The following is a 21,746-nucleotide window of genomic DNA, read 5'->3' as shown; positions in this document are numbered from 1 at the left end:
GAAAGATTTATAAAAAGAGAAAATCAATGACGTATTACTGGTACTTTATTTATTGTTGAACCTTTTCTTTGACTACATTTATCAGTTCTGGAAATGTGCTATTCATAAAATGACCTTTATCAGAGTACTTTCTGAGGTCAGTGTTCAGTTGGTCAGCTACTGTTTGTTGCTCCTCCCAGGGTATAAATGGGTCATCTGTGGACCCAAACTGTACCACAAAGCCTGCATTTGCCTTGATTTTTGTCCAGTCCCAGGGCCTGCTGTAGTATCCACTGGCACGCTCATTGTCATCTCCCAAGTCTGTGACACATGCTATAAATAAATTGTACAACTCTTATGTAACTTTAACTATTTTTCCATGTGCAGTAAAACTCAGTTATAGCAAAGTCCTAAGGACCTGTGAATTCATTACTATATCCGTAATTCGTTATATCCATATAACAAATTTGTTAGAGTATTGTATGTATAGCAAATTCAAAATGTACCTGTGTTCCTTCAAATATGACTACGGAGTATGTTTGGAGAAGTATTAAATCCAAAACTTACCTTGGAGAACTAAAGTTTTCTGATGAATTTCAAATATAAATACTTACAAAAAAAAGTCAGTTCAATATTTTCAATTTTGAAATCTTTAAAAATTAGCTATAGGAGGATATATCTTTATTTTTACCCTTACAGTACACAAATCGGTTTGTTATATCTTAAGTTCATTACAAATGTATATCAGAGTTTATAATTGTAATATCTTGCAAGGAACTAGTAAGAATTTTGCTGGGGATTCCCAAAAAATTAGTTATATCCATAAATTCACTATATCTGTGTTCTTACTAAACAAGTTTTACTATATATATATATATATATATATATATATATATATATATATATATATATATATATATATATATTGTGTCAGTATTTTTAATTCCATGTACCTTTTTCCAAAAACAACATTATTTCCTTAAGGATAGTAAAACTTCTTTTCATTATTAAATATTTGCAGGATGCATAACATATTCCATCAAAGCTTATGTTTATTATCAATTGTAAAGTACCTGATACTAAAATGATGCCCTTGACCTTGTACTGTTCAGCAAATCTCATAGCCGCTTCTGCCCCTGAACTATGTCCTATGATAATAGTGTCCTCATTGCATTCCAACTTGTCATGCATGAATGGAATCCAAATGGACTCTCTTGCCGTGATGGGATCAGGCATATTCTGTAAATTGCAGGTTACATTTTCTAATTTGTTTATTTGCTTATATGCCCATCCATACCAGTTGGCATGAAAAACATCACCAGCACCATTTCCAGGAATGATTGCAGCCTTCATTTTTCCTGTGAAATAGATGGATATTTTTTTGTACAAAGATTACTTTTTTAGTGCATGACTATCAGATCTTATTTGCAGCCCAAAGAAAAGTGAGTAATTACAGATTGAAACTTAATTATCAAAACGTAAAATATTAATGATATGATTTATAATAATTGTACCCCCAGAAAATGAAGTTGGGGGTGTATATAGGAAACACCTTGTCTGTTTCTTTATTCTCATCATTTAAAACATTCCTCAAAATTTTTTGAGACAGTGATATAAATGTTTTGCAAGGTAAAGTTTATATAGTGATACAATAAATACAATATTGATCACTGTTTGGGGTTCGTTCTCTGCTGGAGGTGATAATTTTTTTTCTCCCCCTTTTAATTTTTTTTTCAAGCTGAAAAATATATGGTATTTTTCTTTTTTTATTGTCACAGATGTTATAGAAAATTGAAAAAGAATAGTATTACCAAAATACCATATATAAATACAATACAATATTTATTAATTGGCGCAGACACAATTACAATAATTGGCAAAGGCACACCATACAAGAATCATTAATTGTTCATACATTTAAACAATATTCTAGAATGTGAAGATGTGCATACATCATACAATCATTTGTACAATAATTATTTAATACAATCATTTCTAGATATATGACATTTTTTAATAAATGAGTGTGTTATTTTCAGTATTTCAGGGCATTGGCTATTAAAGCAGAGCTTTACTTTTTTTTATATAAGCAGGGACCTATATATAGGTTCCTGATATAAGACATATTTGATATTTTCCCTTGAAAAAAAAAATCAACAAATTCCTTTCAAAAGTTAACCTATGATTATTGTATTTTTTTAAATATAAATTACATATATTCATGTTTAAAAAAAAGTTGTACAGAAACTGACAACTAGAAGTTAAAAAGCTTTTTGTTACAATTAATCACATATGACATAACTTATTAAAAGTATAGTTCAAATACTATTGTGTATATAATATACATATATATGTAAGTTTTATTGAGTTTTGGACATTTATCATATATAATCAGAGACATAAAACCATTTTATATTTCTCTGATATGATACATGTATGCATATTTATCAAATTGCGAAATATATTCTTAAAAAAGAAAAAAAATCAGGAAGTGAAAAAAAAAATGTTACAAGAAATATCGATTTTGGATACCGCTTCTGGTTGGATTACTTCTTATCACGTGGTATTTTTTTCTCACGCACATTTTTACTCAAGCGCACATTAGCATATAATGTGTTAAAGATTCAGTTAATGATATGAATGAAAAATTATCAATAGTTGGGAGAAAAAGAATTTATAATATCTCTCAAAGATATACTGTAAAGAAATATGTTCATTAGAAGAAACGAAAAAATTATTACTTCGGTCCATTTTCCACGTGGTTGTGTTTTTCAATGAAATCAAGTTGCGCGCGCATACCTGACTGGGGACCCTGGGATTTGTACTGACGGCCCGAAATGGCGGCCATGATGGATTTTCTAAAATTCGCGAAAAGTGTTTCTTAAACTGGAACTAATTAAGACTCATATGAAACAATGGTTATTGTAATAAGGTTTGAACTAATGCATATTGTGATTTGAATTTGTAAAATACGCTTCTTAAAGAAGTTTATACTGGTTTTGCCTTCAAAATCTAGAAGGCTCTACGTGGATTGCTCATTAGCATATTTGAGGTCAGCACGATGAGCAAGGTATCGTTTCGAGCTCGGGCGCTGGACGCCACGAGACCAATGCAGATTTTCAAAGCAGACGAAGTTCCTGACCTACCAGATTTTGCAACTATCAACCGATCTGTTCCACAGATGCCAACAGGAATGGAGAAAGAGGAGGAAACGGTATGCTTCCTTTTGCGCCGTTTGGCGGTCAACAGTCCGCCATCTTGGATTTTTTGTGTATTCGGTTCAAGAGAATTGAAGGAACTAATTTTGACTGATGATATGATTAAATTACTCCATGAAAACTTCAGACATAGTTATTTTTTGTTTATTTTTTATGTACAAGGGATCTGTTTCCTAAAATAATGAGTTCAATGAATTGTTTTATTTTTAGAAGCCACGTGATATTTCCTTTCTCACTCCGAAAGTGAAAGTAGAAAACGTTACTCAACAAAGCATTATAGTTTAATGATTACGTTTCAATTAGATGTGGTTGATTTCATACAGAAATCAAATTAAACTCTCAGAATCAATGACACGCAAACTTTTTTTTGTGTATCAGTTTAATTTTTTTATGATAAGAAGGTGTAATGTGAATAAAATAGAATACAAAAGGAAAGGTATTCTTTTGATGATGGTAGTACTGAAAAGCTACTTGTAAAAATTTTGCTAATGATATTCCGGGTTACCAGCAATTCAAATGTTGCAGCATTGTGGGGAGATTTTTTTTTAAAAGCGAGAAAAGATCCCATGATATATTGATACAAAAAGAGAGGGGACACAATTGGGGGGGGGGGGGGGGTGCACTGAAGTTTTTTTGAAACCCTTGAATTAAACAATCATTTTATGATAGGATGAGTTAATATCATGTTCCCAAGACCAGGACATTTGCAGTTGCAAATTTTTGCTAGTCCTTACATTTCATCCTTTTGAAAAAAAAAGTTTCATATATGTTGCAAATAGATTGGTTTAGTATTTTCTCCTTATATTATATCTGTGTAAAGGATTAAAAAATAAAAATAATCTTTATATGATTGGCCATAAATTAAATGCATTGGTTATACATGTTGCAATGGTCCAGTTAAGATGTGTAATTGTTGGTCTGTTGCTGCCATTTGCAATCAAAGCACTTTTTTTTGGCTGCTTAATTTTTGTAGTCAACTATTAGAATAGAGCATCACCACAACTACAAATAAGTTTTCTGATTCCAACTATACTGTCCTGAAGTTATTAATGCATGTATACAATCTATCTGTAGGAGCACCATTTACAAAGAGCATTGTCGGCACAGCAGGTCTATGGAACTTCGGAGGCTCTTGTCATCCCTATTCCTGAAGTGGATGATATAGCTGAAAATTATCATGAAATGTACAAGAATGATTTTAAACCCTCTAAGCAGTTTATTCACATACAAGGTAAATACACTACTGGAATGGTGTCAGGACATTCATAATGCTTTTAATCAGGAATGTGTGTCTCCAAATAGAGTGATAGCATAATTCATTAGGAAGCCCATGAAGATCAATTGAACTCGTGCAATCTTTAAAATTTTTAATGAGCCATTTTTAAAATGAATTGGCCATCTCTATATATTCTGAATGGCCATTTGCAGAAATGACAAACAAACGTGAAGTAAACAAAGAACATGTTTTTAACTAAATTTAATTTTCACATATGTAGTGCTCTGCCAACATTTATTTAATGTGCCATTTTTTCACTTCAGTGTGACTATAGCGCAAACCTTTCCAAATCACTGATAGTGTTGGATATATGTTCCGTTTTGTAAAATAATCATTTTCGTACAATTTTGTTTTGTGTTTTGCTCGAAATGAGAAGTACATGTAAATTACAAAACAGATTTTGTCTGTTAAAGATTCTGTTCTAATTTATGCAATAGTATTCAACTTGGCCATTACGTTTTTATAGAAAAATTGTCAGACAAGTAAAAATTGTGTTCAGATAAGTGAATTTCACAGTAACTTGTTTGTATGGACAAGTAGGAAAAATCTGCTTAGATGAAGCACTGCACACTAAGGGTGAAACGTTTACTGAATTTTGTAAATGTTTAAACAATCAGCAGTAAACGGAACATTACCGTTTAAATGGGAGAATATTTTGTGTTGAATTTTTATGGTTACTTACTCATGAAACACTAATTTAATACTCTATTCTTTCACTATAATGTAACTGTAAGTATGAGTTGTTATAACTATTTATTTGTTGGTTTTTATGATGAAAGAATATGAATTACATAAAACTCATTCACTTTCTACACCCGTCACCCAATATTGCATCACTATTTTGTTTGGCTACATACCAGGCATAGAATAAGGATTGCCAAATTTAACTTGCAAAGATGGATCTTTTTATACTGAATTAAGTATACTGCGATCTACTGACTGTATTGAAACACTTTGCAAAGCCTGGTGAAAATGTATTATATTAATTTAATCAAAATAAATCAAGGAAAATGAAATCAAATCATAATACATCGTTAGTATTTGCTACTGGAAAATGGGAATTAAATATATGATAGACGGTATCGGGTTTTAGATAGTTTTGTTTAATAATGTTTCCGGTATCAATTAAAACAGAAAACAATTGTTTTCTTTGGTAAATATTAAAACAACTTGTTTGTATTTATCTTTACTTCTGATTAGGGTTGGATACCGTTAAGGATGAAACGGTACGATACCATACCGGTATTTTTGAAACGATATGGTATTTTTAACGATACGGTACTATACCTTGACTTGATGAATGAGAATAAGGGTTCATTTCATAACAAATATGCTTTCACCAATCATCAACCTTTCAATGTTATATAACCTAAAGTGAGCTTATAAACTATGTTTATATTTCAACCTTTTAATAAATGACCAACAAAACAAATAAATTGAATCTCAAAATTAACTTGAATAGATACATAATCACAAGTATACACAACTTCCATGGTTGCTAGGACCCATTTTGTTTGGTTGCACTGAACAACGAAACATTAGAAGATGGATAGAAATGCACATCACATTTTTGCGACATTTTGCCTTTTTAGCTCACCTGAGCCGAAGGCTCAAGTGAGCTTTTCTGATCAAAATTTGTCCGTTGTCTGTCGTCGTCGTTGTTGTCGTAAACTTTTCACATTTTCATCTTCTTCTCCAGAACTACTGGGCCAATTTCAATCAAACTTGGCAAAAAGTAACCTTGGGTGAAGGGGTTTCAAGTTTGTTCAAATGAAGGGCCACGCCCTCCTCCAAGGGGAGATAATTACGAAATGGCAAAAAATTAATGGCATTATTGAAAAATCTTCTTCTCAAGAACCAGTGGGCCAGGAAAGATGAAACTCATGTGGAGTTATTGTCAGGTAGTGTAGATTCAAATTTGTTCAAATCATGACCCCCGGGGATAAGGTGGGGCCACAATGGACGATCAAAGTTTTACATAGGAATATATAGGAAAAATCTTCAAAAATCTTCTTCTCAAGAACAGCAAAGCTATGATTGGTCATATTTATTTGGAAGCATCCTCAGGTGGTGTAGATTAAAATTTGTACAAATCATGACCCCCGGGGGTAGGGTGGGGCCACAATGAACGATCAAAGTTTTACATAGGAATATATAGGAAAAATCTTCAAAAATCTTCTTCTCAAGAACAGCAAAGCCACGGTTTGTCATATTTATACAGAAGCATCCTCAGATAGTGTAGATTCAAGTTTGTTCAAATCATGACCCCCACCCCCCCCCCACTCCCTTTTTAGGGGTAGGTTGGGACCACTTATTCATTTATGCTTTTCAATACTAAACTGATTTTTCCTTTTTTCCTAGCCACAGTGCTCAGGTGAGCGATCTGGCCCTTGGGCCTCTTGTTAATTTACATTTATTATCAGTTTTTATTAATTAAGTTAAAACATGATTATTTTAATGTATTTAATTTTCTTTTTTATTAAAAGAGAAATACGTACTGATTTACCTCGAATATCGGCAGTCGAAAGCAAGTGTCGTATAGTCATACTAAGCATCCATTTTGTTAATTAGCCTACCCTTTCAATGTGTGGAGAATTCTATTTTAGCGAGTTTTAAATCATTTTGAATGTATTAAAATGTTTCTAAGATTAAGAAATAGTACCGTTATTACCGTAAGTTTTGGAAGATAAGACGATACTTTTTTTCTCAGAACTGCTGGGGTCGTCCTATTTAACGAATCGTCCTATCTAAGGCTCAGGTTTACGAAAAATGCCCCCAAATCAGTAAAATTAACGTCAATTTTAAAGGAAATCTGTGCCATTTTCGTATTTTTTAAAATTATTTTCCCAAAAAAAAAAATAAACAAAGAATTAATTAATTATTTATTTCATTGATTTCTTACAAAATAAGTTCCATTAAATATCCGTCAATGTACAGAAAACTTATAATATCATCTAGTAAATAATGTCTCAAAGTAGATTTACAAAATGTTGTGTCCATCTTGTGAAGTTGGAAGTCGCAATCGTTTACTAAAAATAAAACCGCAACCGTATCAAAGTTTAAAATAAGGAAGAGTTTTTCACAATCGCAATTGTAATCTTTTTTTCTTTTTTTTTTTACCATTTATTTGTAACGAATAATTGAAATAGTATACCTAAATATTTTTTCATTGTCTTGTGATATTTATTTACGAGTAAATGTAAAATGCGTGAAATAAATTGTTGCCAGTAAATTCCTAAAATTATTCACTAAATACACCGCTAGTCATAACTATTTTGTTTTATATCCCAAGGGGTACACTGAATTATACAAAGATTGGCTTCTAATATAATTTTCATCGTCTGACCATCTTCGCTAGCCAAGGGTTTCTGATACGCTACTCTCCTCATAAGCCCTTGGCATACGGTGTTAAAAAAAGTTGGGATTTTTTTCTCAAGTTGTGATTGGAGTTGATCGACATCGTTCGACCAATCAGCAATTGTTTTTTCTAAATGACGATATTTGCGTTCGGGATATTTCTTGATTCTTTAACATCGGTAATGTAAAACGCAAGTAAACAATGATCCGTAAGATTACATGCCATTCTATAAATAGCTATATGGTGTCATCCAATATCTAAAGCAACGTGCATAATATGTGATTAAGAATCTATACTGAAGATGTAGATTTGCATTTTTACATGTTTAAGTAACAAATTAACATAACTCAATACCTTCTTGTTAATTATTCTTTAAAAACAATTTTTTTTTAAATACGCTTTTTATTTCTGTCGATGACGCAATCTGTAAGAATCATGATCACGTGACAAAAACAATCCCGTCTTTTGTCAGCACCGTATGCCAAGGGTTTATGAGGAGAGTAGCGTATCAGAAACCCTTGGCTAGCGAAGATGTCGTCTGACAGATAAATGGATATACACTGTGTACACAAAGGTGTTAACACCTGTGTTGGTTTAAACACCCGAAGGGCATGATTAACAGATCCACGTGCCGTTACAGGGGTATTAATACATCATCGAACAAACAAAACAGTGAAATTCATGATGACTGTTAAATTGCGAATGTACTCTAAATTAAATTTATTTTTTACAACAACATCTCAAGCAAAATTAAAGCATGATAATATTATTAATTTCAATTGCTCACAGTTATATGTAATAGTCAATTGCGTGTTTTAGCAAATCCCTGGACAAGAAATATAAAAATGGCGGTCTTCGAAGTTAATATTGTACCCCGGTAAATAATGTCGGAATAAAAGAATGTGTTCACGATGTTCTAAAATAGAAATAATTATTGTTTGATTTCGGGTATTTCCCTAATTATAGCTGTTGTATACTACCGTATTTATGTGTTTAACGACAGAGTGAAACTACGACGGCATTTAACAGGCAAGTTGGAGAAAATACGTTACATCACAATTCAACGAAGTTCTAGGTATGTTTGTATAAAAAAAATGCTGTACTCATAAAAATACCAGTTTATTTTATCAATACATTAATATCACGGGTTAAGTTAAAGAGGCTTACATGTTCTGATACGTAGTATCTACGTAAGAATCTCTAGAAAATCGATATACAAAGCCTCGTCTTATCTTCTGAGTTCGTCCTATCTAAGGATTTTTTAAAAATTACGGCTGAAAATGAGCCTTTCGACCTATATACCCCATCGACATATACCCCAAAACTTACGGTAGTACCGGTATTAAATGAAACAGTATTTTACCGGTATTTTTGAAGTAACTATTTGGTACGGTATTGGTACCGAGTACCAGTATCCAACCCTACTTCTGATAGACATTGATAATGACCTTCGTGTAAATGTTTACTCAATTTTTAAAAGGTTTGAGAATTTAACCAAAACGTCGCCATTTACATGTGTAATCATTTTGCCCTTACTGCGCGCAAGTTTACACTAGTTAATTTCAGAGAATGGAATTACCTGTAATCTATAATAGATAATAGCTGCAGTTCAAAGTTTTTTCAAATTTTTGTGCATTTTTTTTTCACAACACGGAGCCAATGACACTTACATGATTTAAACTTAGTTGTATTACTGGTGTGTTTTTTTCCCCCTCAGCTTATGGAATGGACCAGGAGATACCAGATTATGACATGGACAGTGAAGATGAATCATGGGTCAGTGAACAGAGCAAAAAGATGGAGATTAATCCTCTAAAATTTGAGGAAATGATGGACCGACTGGAAAAGGGCAGTGGACAACAGGTGTTTTTTAAAAAAAAAAAAATTAAGCAACATGGTCCAAAATTTTGCATATATTTCAATGGAGAAAAATAATGCACATTTCAAAGTTTTTCTTAGTCAAACATGATGATTCTGGTAATTCTAAAATTTACATTTAAATTTTAAATTTAAGTTTAAAATCTATAATAATTCCTTTCAAGTGAAAACACTGTAAAATGTCTGCTTCAGCAGCTATACAGTTGTGTTGCTTACTAATGTTAAAGGAGCTTTAAGTAAATGAAATTTTTTCTGGAATGCATTTTGAATACTTTTTAGAATTTTAAAAATTCAACTACTGAAAATGGTGGTGGTAAAGTGAAATCTACTGTGTAATACTCAATTTTTAATAGATTTAAGCATTCTTAACATTTTAATAGGCCAAGTTGAATCAATTGAAGACTTTATATGCATCTATTCCCCCCCCCCCCCCCCCCCCCCTTAACTAAACTACAGCAATACTTCATAGTCTTTGAACATTTTTCCTGGGGCTAAATGCCAGGTACCCTGTTGTGAAAATTAGATAAGGCCAATTTAACACCAATTTTCTCAAAGTTCAGAAAAAAAAAAATGCTTTAGTGTATAGATTGTCCTTAATATTCCTCAGAAGTACTATTGTGTGCTAGGAAGTGTTTGTAAAATTAGTAACTAGGATTGCTATCTGCACAGGTTGTGACATTACAAGAGGCAAAATTGCTTCTAAAAGAAGATGATGATCTCATTATTGCTGTGTATGACTACTGGCTAAATAAAAGACTACGATTGGTAAGTCGATGTAAAATTTGTGAATCTATTGTACAAGGCATGTAATATTGTGCAGAATTAAAAAAAAAATGTTAACTTTTATGTTGCAGGAACATCCCTTAATCTTGCAAGTAAAAACAGAAAAAAGAGATGGATCTACAACAAATAATCCATATGTGGCATTCAGGCGGAGAACAGAAAAGATGCAAACAAGAAAGGTAAACATTTTTAGTAAATTATAACTTCTAAATACAGATTTGTTTGATTAAAATGAACAGACAAAGATCTTTTTGATCAAAATAAACAAGTATATTTTAACAATTGTTTTTAATACTACATTTTAGAATCGAAAGAATGATGAAACATCTTATGAGAAAATGTTGAAACTCAGAAGGGATCTAAATAGGGCAGTGTAAGTATTCAAGCTTAGAAACATGTATTATAATGTTATTGTAGTACTTTGGACTCTGTAGGTAATGTTCTCATCAAAAAATATATATCAAGTGTTGTAAAATATATAGATAAATTTGGTCATATGAAGAATACACTTGTAATCTTGGTAATATTAGATAACTGTTTTGATAAAACTATCATTTAAACTGTTACTGTATTCAGTGAATAGTACTATTATAAAAGATTTTTCATTATATTGCAGAACAATATTAGAAATGATTAAAAGAAGGGAAAAGGCAAAGAAAGAGATGCTGCAGTTAACAATAGAGATCATGGAGAAAAGGTATTACTCATTCCAGTATTTTTATCTTCTAAAATACATGTAGGTATTGGATATTAACTGAATATAACAATTTGAATGAAATCAGAGCTCTTAATATGTCTATTACTGGGGCTGTTTAAAGACTCCAGTCCCAATTAAAAAAAAAGTACCTTTTTTCCCAACCGAATATGTTCATTTTCCCAATAGTCATTACTCCCCTAAATATAGGAAAATTTATTTGGATATCCAAAATTAATTATTTAAAATGCCCCACATGTACCTGTATACTGCAAAACAGAAATTCATTGGAAAACAAACACACAAAACATATGATATGATGAGTTTTAATCTGCGATTTTCCCATAATTCCTAAAAGGTTGGTTATCTTCCCAATTTCAATGACCCTGGCCCCAGTCCTAAAAAGTGGTAATAGAGCCCTGGAAATTATGAAGGTAAATTTATAGATGCCGAAAGTATGAATAAATTTGCATGTTTGTTTACCTTTATAGATACCAAGGTGAAGACTTTGAGGGCAAAATGCTTCAAGAAGCTGAGTCTATCCGCCACAAGTTACCCTTATTTATCCCTCCCTACAGCTGGGGCGCTGGCTCAGCGGTAAGAATTGTAGTTGTGTCATGTGTAATCACTCTATCCTACTACAATTCTTGTCTGATGGCTTTCCTTTATGTTGAGGAGTGGTCCAATCATAAAGTTTGGTAAGACCTGCAGCAGGTGCACCATAAAATGTGAACAATTCTCTTCACAGATTCAACTAAAAATATAATTCTAAGCTAATGGATTTGTTTCTGGTTATCAGTCAGATATGAAATAGAAATGTCTATTACAGGAGGAAGGAGTTAGAAAGAAGAGGGAGTACAGGAAAAGAAAACACAAGCAGACTCAGCCTACTACTCCTACAGTACAGCCAAGCCATTATGATATTGATGTTTTACACCCTGAACCCTATAGCTCTGATGAGGATGGATACTCACCGGTAACTGTTTACAGTTTGACTATTGTACTGACAAACATAGTTTCTTCCATGACATAACTACTACATGGGAAGGGGGGCACTAATTTGAAAGTTCTTGCTGATGGCGTGGCATGCAGCAAGGTCTATAGATTTAGCATCTTAAAATTCCTGTTTGGTTATAACATTGTAGAAGAAAATTTAAATGCACAATGTTCTCCTTTAAGGTTATTTTAGAAATTTTCAATTTCATCTCAAGTTTAACAGATGATAGCAAATTGTTTGCTACATCCATATATCAAATGTTGGCTATTTCTTAGGAAACTTGGCTCAAAACTTCATATACATGTAGGATGACTACGATATGTACATTACTAATTAATCCAAAGGATGAAAGGGGGTGGGCATAGATATTTATTTTTTTTTTTTTGGATACTTGCTGTTATTTTACAAACTGCCAGCTTCTCAATGTAATTGACAGTGATTTAGCTGGAAATATATGTAATGATAATTTTTTCTTTTAATAGGGAACTTCACCATCGGATCATGAAGATGAAAATGACCCTGATGGACCCTTTGCCTTTAGAAGAAGAAAGCATTGCAATTACTTTGCAGTATGTATAAAGATGCATAAAAAAATTGATATTTATGAAATGTGAAGGAATTTATTCAAATTTTTTATAGAGTTTATACTGTATGTTTCATGTGATGAATTTACAGCCTATACTTAATCGACTTGGTAATTGGCCATGGTGTAGTCCTGAAGAGGGAGGATTGGGAAAGAAAAATTTCCGATACAATCTTTGTTCATTATCACAACCTTCTCGATGCATTGGATATGCACGGCGAAGGGTTGGTCGAGGAGGAAGGTAAGTTGATTTATTTGGTGAGAGAGGAATTTGGGTGAGGGGAGTTCAGGGCCAAAATTTGTCCCAGTTTCAACTGGTAATACATATTTCTCAAAATATGATTGTTTTCCCCCCTCCCTCAAATCAACCAAAAAAAAAAGATAAATTCTAAAATAGTGATTAAAAAAAATCATATTCTATGTATTTAGGAATATTATTATGCACATGTGCTTGTTCAGTGCATTTTGAATGAAGGAAAAATTTTAAATTCACAATTTTAAAAATACAGGTACACATAAAAAGAAAGTTATGAAAGTTTATTATACCTCTAGTTCTATTATTCTGTATAACATGAAAAACTTTTTCCCTGAAAATGCACTATTTCCCATCTGATTACTACTACCTGCAAATTGGTGCTACTCTGGGGTTTAATGACAGTGTGTACCTGGTATTAAATAATATAAAAGCACACACTGTTCTGCATTAAAACAGATGCAAGGGGTGGGGAGGGAGTACATAGGAATCAACTTGTCCATCTGTTGTTTTGTGTAATATTGTCTGGGTCAAAACTTGATCGAAAAAGAAAAAAATTAGAAACTTGAACTTGTCAAAAAGATTCCTTATAACCTAAGAGTGTGTATGAACTTGACCCAGGTTCATCTGGGCAAGAATAAGGTCATTTACAGAAAACCAAAATGGCATGGGTAAGGACTTTACACCATTTCACTGGAAGGGGGGGGGGGGGGGGGGGTCCTGCAAACATATATTTTAAAAAAATGCAACAAAGGTATCAATTTTCAGAGACCTGTAGTTTTATGGGAATGTCATTTAGTTCGATTTAAGAAAAAAATTGAATCATGTTCAAAAAAATTTTTAAGGTGGTTTAAAGGGATCACCTTGTACACTTGTCAATGCCATTCTGTCTTGGCCAGAACTCTTTATATTGGCTATAATACTTTATACTGGAAAGACACTGGAAGGCCATACTAGTATTTGATTCTTTTCCCCTTAATGCCACAATTGGTTCACTGGCCATATCCTTACAGTGTTTGCCTGGCTGTTAAAACTGCTTTAGATTAATTCAAATGCAATTAAAAATTGGGCTCTCAAGATTCGAATTTTTTCATTCATGCTACATGTATGTATAAACTATCATACATATGACAATGAATTTATATGGAAATTTTCAAATCTGTGATCATAATTCAGATCAGAAATTTTTGTAAAGAAATTATCTGAGTAATGGCAGGTGTAAATGAAAATGAGATATGTTCAACATGTAAATCAGCTTCATCAATACAAAATTGTTTGAAGAAAATATTAGAAATTATGTGTGATGACATAATTGATGGTAAAATTATATTTTATCAATTTTACTGGTTTAATTCCTTAGAAATCCCATAAACTGCAGCTCTATTTCATTGTCTATCCTGCCGACCGATTTTCAGATTTGCTTGAGATAACACAACTTCTGAACGTTTTTAAAAGTTTGCTTGAACTGTCAAATCATGTTCAAATAATTATTTTCTGCATCTTGGTAACAAAATGGTACTTGGCTAGTACAGATCTAAAGACCTATTCTTGAATATTCTTTGTCATTCATTTGTAATAATTTTCAAAACATTATTTCATAGGCAATTTAAAACTTAAAATCCTTGTAATACTTTACTGAATGAAAAAAATAATGCACATGAATTGAGTTTTCCACTCAAGAAAACATTGTATGTTACAGTCCGCCATTTTGAATTTTGGTGGGTGGGACATTCCATGAATCTTTTGATTCATTTTCATAGGTAAATCATTGGTCAATTTCTAAGTTCAATTTGATGCAATCTTCAGGTAGCCACCTGAGCTGTGGTAGTTATAAACAAGCGGTAATTTCAAGCCAAATCAACAACAGAATACTGTGCATCAGAACTAGTCATTAAGGGTTTGTCATCAAATCGTGGCATTAAGGGTAAATGGATAGAAAGTTCCAAGGGGAATAGAGTTGACCAAAAATTGTTTATAACCTGAAAATGTGTGTAGAATCTAATCATAGGTCACTTGAAAGTGTAGACCTTTTAACTGGTTTAAAACTGCAATCTATAGAGAAACATTGCTTTAATGCATCTACTAGCAGGCTATATCCAATATACAAGTGTTTTATTCAACCTCTGTATTATAGGGTGATAATAGATAGAGCTGCCACACCTTGGGATGATGCACTGCACCAAATTGACATGACATCAGGGTCTTATTCAGGGATTATTGGGGATTATGTGACATACATCAGAGATAAAAGAATGTAAGTACATTGTATTTCTCTAAACAGCTTTACTGTTTAAATGTCCATGAGTAATGTTTTCATATCTGTGTTTATTTTTTAATGAAGTGTAAAACCATGCATTGACTAATAAAAAAAACATCTCTATATATAAGAATTATCTTGTTTTATCAATAGTCCACATTTTCGTCCACATTCTCCCACGTTGGAAGAATCCTCATCTTGTGGTAACCCCTCACATGCTGCTCAGGAAGATGTCGTAGAATTCAACATGGAGAGCTTTCAATCTCACAAGGAACAACTCTTGCAGATGCAGCGTGCACAGCAAGAGCAATTGCTTAAACAAGACACCTCTGATCTCAACAATTCGTGCAATGGTTTAGAACATTCCTTTTCCTCACAACCCACTTCCAGATTTACTTTAGATTCCGATAGTGCCAAATTTGCTGTGTCAGCAGTCATGAACACATCTCAGATTCAGAATGCGAGATCAGGTGCTATATTATCTCGAACACAAGCTGCTGCCTCAGAAAATCCCCCAACACCACAGACTGTTGTCTTGACCAATGCTGTACCAGCAGCAGCAGTCAGCACAGCTGCCAACTTGTCTTTGCTTCCCCAAGCAACTGTGCTACCCCCCATCTCCAGTGTCATAAGTAATGGACCAATCGACCACAAAAATATCGTTTCAAGTAAGGATTTTTAAGAATTCTTCACTTACTATTTTATGAGTAAAAATTTCTTTTCATTCACATTATTACTGGATTACATTGTTTATGTAGATGGAAGCTTGCACTCAATATTGAGGTCTGTTCCCAGCTTTTTTCAAATGCTTAGATAGATGCATGCTTTGAATAACACATATGATCTACATTTTCTGTCTCCAGTTAAGAACAGCATTTAGGTCATTTCCTATCGTTCCTCAGAGCTAGAAACAAATTTTGAACATCTCTGGAACACCAATTTTCACATTAATTTGCAAATGTGCACATATACATATTCCTTAGGTAGTGTAGAATCAATTTTGTGCAAGTCGTAGCCCCTAAGGTTAAAAAAAGTGGGATTCAGAGCTTGAAATAGGAATATGTAGACTTCTCGAAGAACAACCACACTACTTACACAGTTTTGTTAAATCAATATGTATGCATGCAATCTTCAATATATATACCCTTTGACTTTCTTAAGAATCACAAAGATATAACATATTTTAGAGGGATAGCCATGCAGCTCACATGAGCATTGTAGCCCAAGGGTCTTTTGTTTAACTATATATATATCCAAATCAGACTTCTACACATAGATGTAGTGCATCCTTGAATGCTTTTTTAATGCATTTTAGTGACTATAGAGAATAACAGAGTTCAGGTAGTTCCTATATTTTCACAGGAGGAATTTGCACATTTGATCTGGTCTTTGCATTATTTCAGAGATGCTTTGAGTGTGCCTTAACAGATGATATTAGTCATTTTATAACAGCTGTGGTTAAGGTCATCTGGTCTTTTTAGCTCCCCTGAGTCAAAGGCTCAAGTGAGCTTTTCTGATCAAGATTTTGTCAGTGGTCTGTCGTTGGTGTAGTTGTTGCAAACTTCTCACATTTTTATCTTCTTCTCAAGAACCACTGCGCCAATTTCAACCAAACCTGGCACAGAGTATCCTTGGATAAAGGGGGATTTAATTTTGTTCAGGTGAAGGGCCACATCTTATTCCAAGGGGAGATAATTAAGAAATAGTGAAAATTTGGTGGAGTTATTCAGAATCTTCTTCTCAAGAACCACTGGGCCAGAAATTATTATTGTAATTTTACATAGAAATATTTATTGAAAAAATCTGGTGATAAAAAAAGAGAAGGGTCATAGTAACTTGGGTGAGTGTTGTGGCCCATGTGCCTCTTGTTTATGATTAGGTTACACTAGTGGTTGAAAAGTTTTGGAATAAAATTATAACTTTTGTATTTATTTCATATAGTATTTGTTACATTTCATTTTAGGTAAAACCACAGGGCTTTCAACTTCTCCAGCAGCGACAGTTTTTCAGCTTAATTTTCCTCTCAACAACAACAATGCATCTCACCATTCTCACCTTCCTTCATCATCATCATCTTCATTGTCATCTAGTCTGTCTGCCTTAACAACGTCCATCCCAAACAAGACTGTCTCTGCTGTTGGTCCAAACCTGCTCAAATTTACACCAGGCTACAAAAACTCTATACCAGGTTCAATACCTGCGTAAGTAAATTCAATAATTGAAACCATTCAATCTGCCATTTATCAGAAGTAATAGATGTATTACAAGTCTTGAATGCAAGATTTGAATATTGATGTAAATCTTCAGGTGTTATTATCTTACAACAAAATTACAAGGAGGTGTACATGTATTTTATAAGTGCTAGGGTGCATGTGTCCACAACAATATTCTTGACACTATTAATAGAGTACATTTGATCTTTCGTATATCACATTCTTACTAAAGAGATGCTAAATGGACAGAGGAAGAAGCCTCGTGATTTTGACAGCCTGAGGGTTATCTTTTGATAAGCTGCTATGGTGGTAGGCAGCAAGATGATAGAATTTGTATTTAAAATCAAAATGTCAGTGGTTTAAGGTCGAAGGTTGTGATAGGTTTGACAGTGACTTAGACACAATTTAAAGTTGGAGTCCTTTGAAACTTGCAGACTTGCAAATGTGAGTAATTTTGGCCGGGGGCAACCAACTCTTGAGAATGTTATCGCCCATATGGCAATTAAAAATTTTAACAGAACTTTCCCTAACCCTGTCCCTGGTTTGATTCTACTAATAAATGCACTTTCCTTTTCAACTGTTTCCTACTTTCAAAACATTTTCTAGACTATGAATTATGTCAACTTTATGACTGTGAGTTCTCAAAGTGAAGGAAAACATTGAATTTCATACAAGGAGTGTCAAAATCTGCAAGAAATGAAAGGATGTGGGCTGCAAAGTATGCTTCTCAGAGATTATTATATGAAAAGACTGAAGAAGAAAAAATTACCTAGTGAACAAAAAATCTTAAGCCTCAAAATATCGATGTGGGCTAGTAAAACCTAAGGTTTAAAATGTTATACACTGTATGTGTTTCTATTAACAATACATAAGTCTAGGGCCTAGGTATTGTTGATTTTAACACCATATCCATTCAATATTTGGAAAATAAAGTTCTAGGATAAAATAAAATAATGATAGGGGGGGGGGGGTATCTCTGCTGAATGAGGATAAAAGGAAAAGAAAATACTGTATTTACCTTCAAGCAATATGCCAGTTTATTCAAGCCTATCCAATGACCATTGTTCTAAATAATAAGCATTTATACAAAGTTTGATCAATTGTTAACAATATATCCAGGAGCATTCTGAATATTTACTTATCTTTTCAGGCAAAACCATGAAGATGTGGCAAGACTGAACAACATCCATAACATAAAACGAGAAAAGGTTGTAGCAATGGATGTGACCTGAATTGTTTGTGGTGTCCTGTAAAGGTGAACAGTGACAAACTCTGTTCTGCATGACCAGCCAGGCATGACCGGCCAGACCTACACAAGCATTCAACTCAACAGCAGATCCATTGACCACTACATCAACAGCCATTACATCTCCATCCATTTGCATCAAATGTTTCAAGGTCTCATAGTTTCTGACAGGTGTTCATTATCAGCAATGCCATATCAGAAGTTTTGATGAAAGTTTGCTATGATAACGTAAAGAATGTCCATTTTAGCTTTGCCATAGGTTCAATGTATTTCAACCTACAGCTACAAATTTTTAACTACTTTTCTACTGCAACTTTATATTATTAATTTTTAGTACTTTATTTCCTAAAGCAAGATATACATCAATTTCTTTGTCATTTTCACCTGTAAAGTTGTGAGCATATGTATTGTCCACATCATCCATATAATGTAGCTGATGTAAATCTACCTCGCGAGTCCAGGTCTAGAAAGTGGTAGAGAGATAAGTATTTGGTTGAGTGTGAGGACATTTAGTGCACATTTATTTATCATCCGTCCAGTCAGTTACACATTTTCTGTAAAAGTCTTGAATCAAAAGCAACATTATCTGAGTGCAATTTTATTTGTGAACAAGGTACATTAATCACTGTAAAGAACACTGCCAAATTTGTAAAGCCTTAAAAAGTCAGCATTTGAGGGATTTTGTGTTTTGTGATGTAATTCTGCATGTGCAATATTCATTGTACTAGTATTCAGAAATTATAAAACGGGGGGGGGGGGGTTAGGTTATTGTTTCACATTGTCTCTATGATTTAAGCTGTTGACTATGAGAAGTGTAAATTGATATATCTCTTTATTCAATTGACTAGATGGACCTGATATCTTTTTGCATGAAATTAAGCATGTTTGAAAGCATATTTAACTATTGTATTTGTATTGATTTTTTTCTTTGATAACTTAGTGCTTAAATTTATAGATTAGAGGAATATATAAATGGAGATACCGGCTGATATCAAGTGGTGATAAACCTGGTCAATTTCTGTGTTACATGAAAGAGAAAGAGAGTATAGTTATAGATCTTTATTTATAAGAAAGTTTGACTGAAATTTTAAAAGCTGAAATCATGTTTTGTCTGATCTGTTTTTGTACTGTGACAGTATTGTAAACATGAATGCATGAGTTGTTTGTGATACTTGTCGGCCAAATAATGGCCCTGTAAAAATGCTGAAATTTATATACACAATGTGTTCAAAACTGTGATAGTATGTGGTGTGGGTGCACCACTTAAAAATTGCATTGGGAAATAAATCTGAATTTCCTTAAGTGATGTTTGATGTTTTTATTGAAAATCGAGAACATTTGGGAAATGGGTCCACAGTATAGTACATGTATATTGGAGATTATTTTCTGTGTCTAATATATTCTTGGCATAAGTTTATCCAAAAGTATATGCAGTAGGGTGAGCATGTTCAGACAGATTTGGAGGAGGGGTAAGCTATAAAAAAAACCGGTATCGTGTAGGATTAAGAATGTTCACAAAATTATTTTACCATTTAGAATACAAGAGCATGAATCTGGGAAAGTATACATTACAATTATTATGACTCCTTAACATTGAAGTGGATAATTGAAGCATGTAGTATTAACTATGAAAATTAGTCCTGTCCTAGTGTCCATCTTGGTGTTGGAACAATTGAGAATGTTTTATCCTGTGTTAGATAACAAGCTTTGCTGCAATTAGTTGGGTTCAAACAACATCACTTGTCTTCTGATGCATGGTTGTATTAAGAGGTTTGCTATAAACACTTGTATTGAAGGGGCATGAGTGCCTGTTTAAAATTTGATTCGATTTGTAATCGGTTGCTTCCGAGCTGTTCACAGAGATGTAGAGAAGACTTGTTCAGAGGGTCTACTTGTTCCAAAAAGCATAGGTAAAAAACTGAGGCTGCTTATATGCCCTTATTTTTTGGTGGGCCGTATTTTTATTTACTTGTATAGGCTTTCCCATCCCTTTGTTAGCTCACCTGAGCCGAAGGCTCAAGTGAGCTTTTCTGATCAAATTTGTCCGTTGTCTGTCGTCGACGTTGTTGTCGTTGTAAACTTTTCACAATTTCATCTTCTTCTCCAGAACTTCTGGGCCAATTTCAACCAAACTTGGCACAGAGTATCCTTGGGTGAAGGGGATTCAAGTTTGTTCAAATGAAGGGCCACACCTTCTTAGGGGAGATAATCATGAATTCATGAAAAATTAATGGCATCATTTAAAAATCTTCTTCTCAAGAACCACTGTGCTTGAATAATGAAACTTATATGGAAGCATCCTCAGGTAGTGTAGATTCAAGTTTGTTCAAATCATGACTCCCGGGGGTAGGGTGGGGCCACAATGAGCGATCAAAGTTTTACATAGGAATATATAGGAAAATTCTTTAAAAATCTTCTTCTCAAGAACAGCAAAGCCATGATTGGTCATATTTATATGGAAGCATCCTCAGATGTGTAGATTCAAGTTTGTTCAAATCATGACCCCCGGGGGTAGGGTGGGGCCACAATGGGCGATCAAAGTTTTACATAGGAATATATAGGAAAATTCTTTAAAAATCTCCTTCTCATGAACAGCAAAGCCATGAATGGTTATATTTATATGGAAGCATGCTCAGGTAGTGTAGATTCAAGTTTGTTCCAATCATGCCCCCCGGGGGTAGGGTGGAGCCACAATGGGCGATCCAAGTTTTAAATAAGAATACATAGGAATAATCTGTAAAAATCTTCACAAGAACAACAAAGCCATGATTGGTCATATTTACATGGAAGCATCCTCAAGTAGTGCAGGTTCAAGTTTGTTCCAATCATGCCCCCCGGGGGTAAGGTGGGGCCACAATGGGTGATCAAAGTTTTACATAAAATACATAGGAAAAATTTGTAAAAATCTTTTTCTCAAGAACAGCAAAGCCATGATTGTTTTTTTTTTTATGGGTGCATCCTCAGGTAGTGTAGATTCAAGTTTGTTTAAATCATGACCTCCCAGGGGTAGG

At 33.4% G+C, this 21,746-nt stretch overlaps 2 protein-coding genes across 2 annotated transcripts; one reads left to right on the top strand and one right to left on the bottom strand.

Moving 5' to 3' along the window:
* Positions 1-34: 34 nt before the first annotated feature.
* On the bottom strand, positions 35-3,281 carry LOC133189084 (serine hydrolase RBBP9-like). Its single transcript, XM_061324517.1, has 3 exons — positions 3,126-3,281; positions 1,053-1,337; positions 35-312 (listed from the first exon to the last, which is right to left on the bottom strand). The coding sequence occupies exons 2-3, from the start codon at positions 1,330-1,332 to the stop codon at positions 50-52; spliced, it is 543 nt and encodes a 180-aa protein (XP_061180501.1). The 5' UTR covers positions 1,333-1,337; positions 3,126-3,281; the 3' UTR covers positions 35-49.
* On the top strand, positions 2,805-20,037 carry LOC133189063 (enhancer of polycomb homolog 1-like). Its single transcript, XM_061324502.1, has 15 exons — positions 2,805-3,193; positions 4,272-4,428; positions 9,549-9,694; positions 10,379-10,474; positions 10,564-10,671; positions 10,798-10,865; positions 11,109-11,189; positions 11,678-11,783; positions 12,016-12,162; positions 12,666-12,752; positions 12,859-13,007; positions 15,154-15,273; positions 15,430-15,944; positions 17,240-17,477; positions 18,640-20,037. The coding sequence occupies exons 1-15, from the start codon at positions 3,041-3,043 to the stop codon at positions 18,719-18,721; spliced, it is 2,253 nt and encodes a 750-aa protein (XP_061180486.1). The 5' UTR covers positions 2,805-3,040; the 3' UTR covers positions 18,722-20,037.
* Positions 20,038-21,746: the final 1,709 nt, after the last annotated feature.

The sequence above is a fragment of the Saccostrea echinata genome, unplaced genomic scaffold, assembly GCF_033153115.1.
Source record: "Saccostrea echinata isolate AGI-Se365-2 ecotype Australia unplaced genomic scaffold, CSIRO_AGI_Sech_v1 ptg000001l, whole genome shotgun sequence".
NCBI classification, from domain to species: Eukaryota; Metazoa; Mollusca; class Bivalvia; order Ostreida; family Ostreidae; genus Saccostrea; species Saccostrea echinata.
Note: the sequence above shows the minus strand (reverse complement) of the source record. Positions and strands in the feature narration are given on the sequence as shown.

Coding starts and splice junctions, on each gene's coding strand:
- LOC133189063 (XM_061324502.1), top strand. CDS start 3,041: ATGAGCAAGGTATCGTTTCGAGCTCGGGCGCTGGACGCCACGAGACCA. Junction 13,008..15,153: donor AGGGTTGGTCGAGGAGGAAG/GTAAGTTGATTT, acceptor TCTGTATTATAG/GGTGATAATAGATAGAGCTG. Junction 17,478..18,639: donor ATACCAGGTTCAATACCTGC/GTAAGTAAATTC, acceptor TTATCTTTTCAG/GCAAAACCATGAAGATGTGG.
- LOC133189084 (XM_061324517.1), bottom strand. CDS start 1,332: ATGAAGGCTGCAATCATTCCTGGAAATGGTGCTGGTGATGTTTTTCAT. Junction 313..1,052: donor GGGCATCATTTTAGTATCAG/GTACTTTACAAT, acceptor ATTTATTTATAG/CATGTGTCACAGACTTGGGA.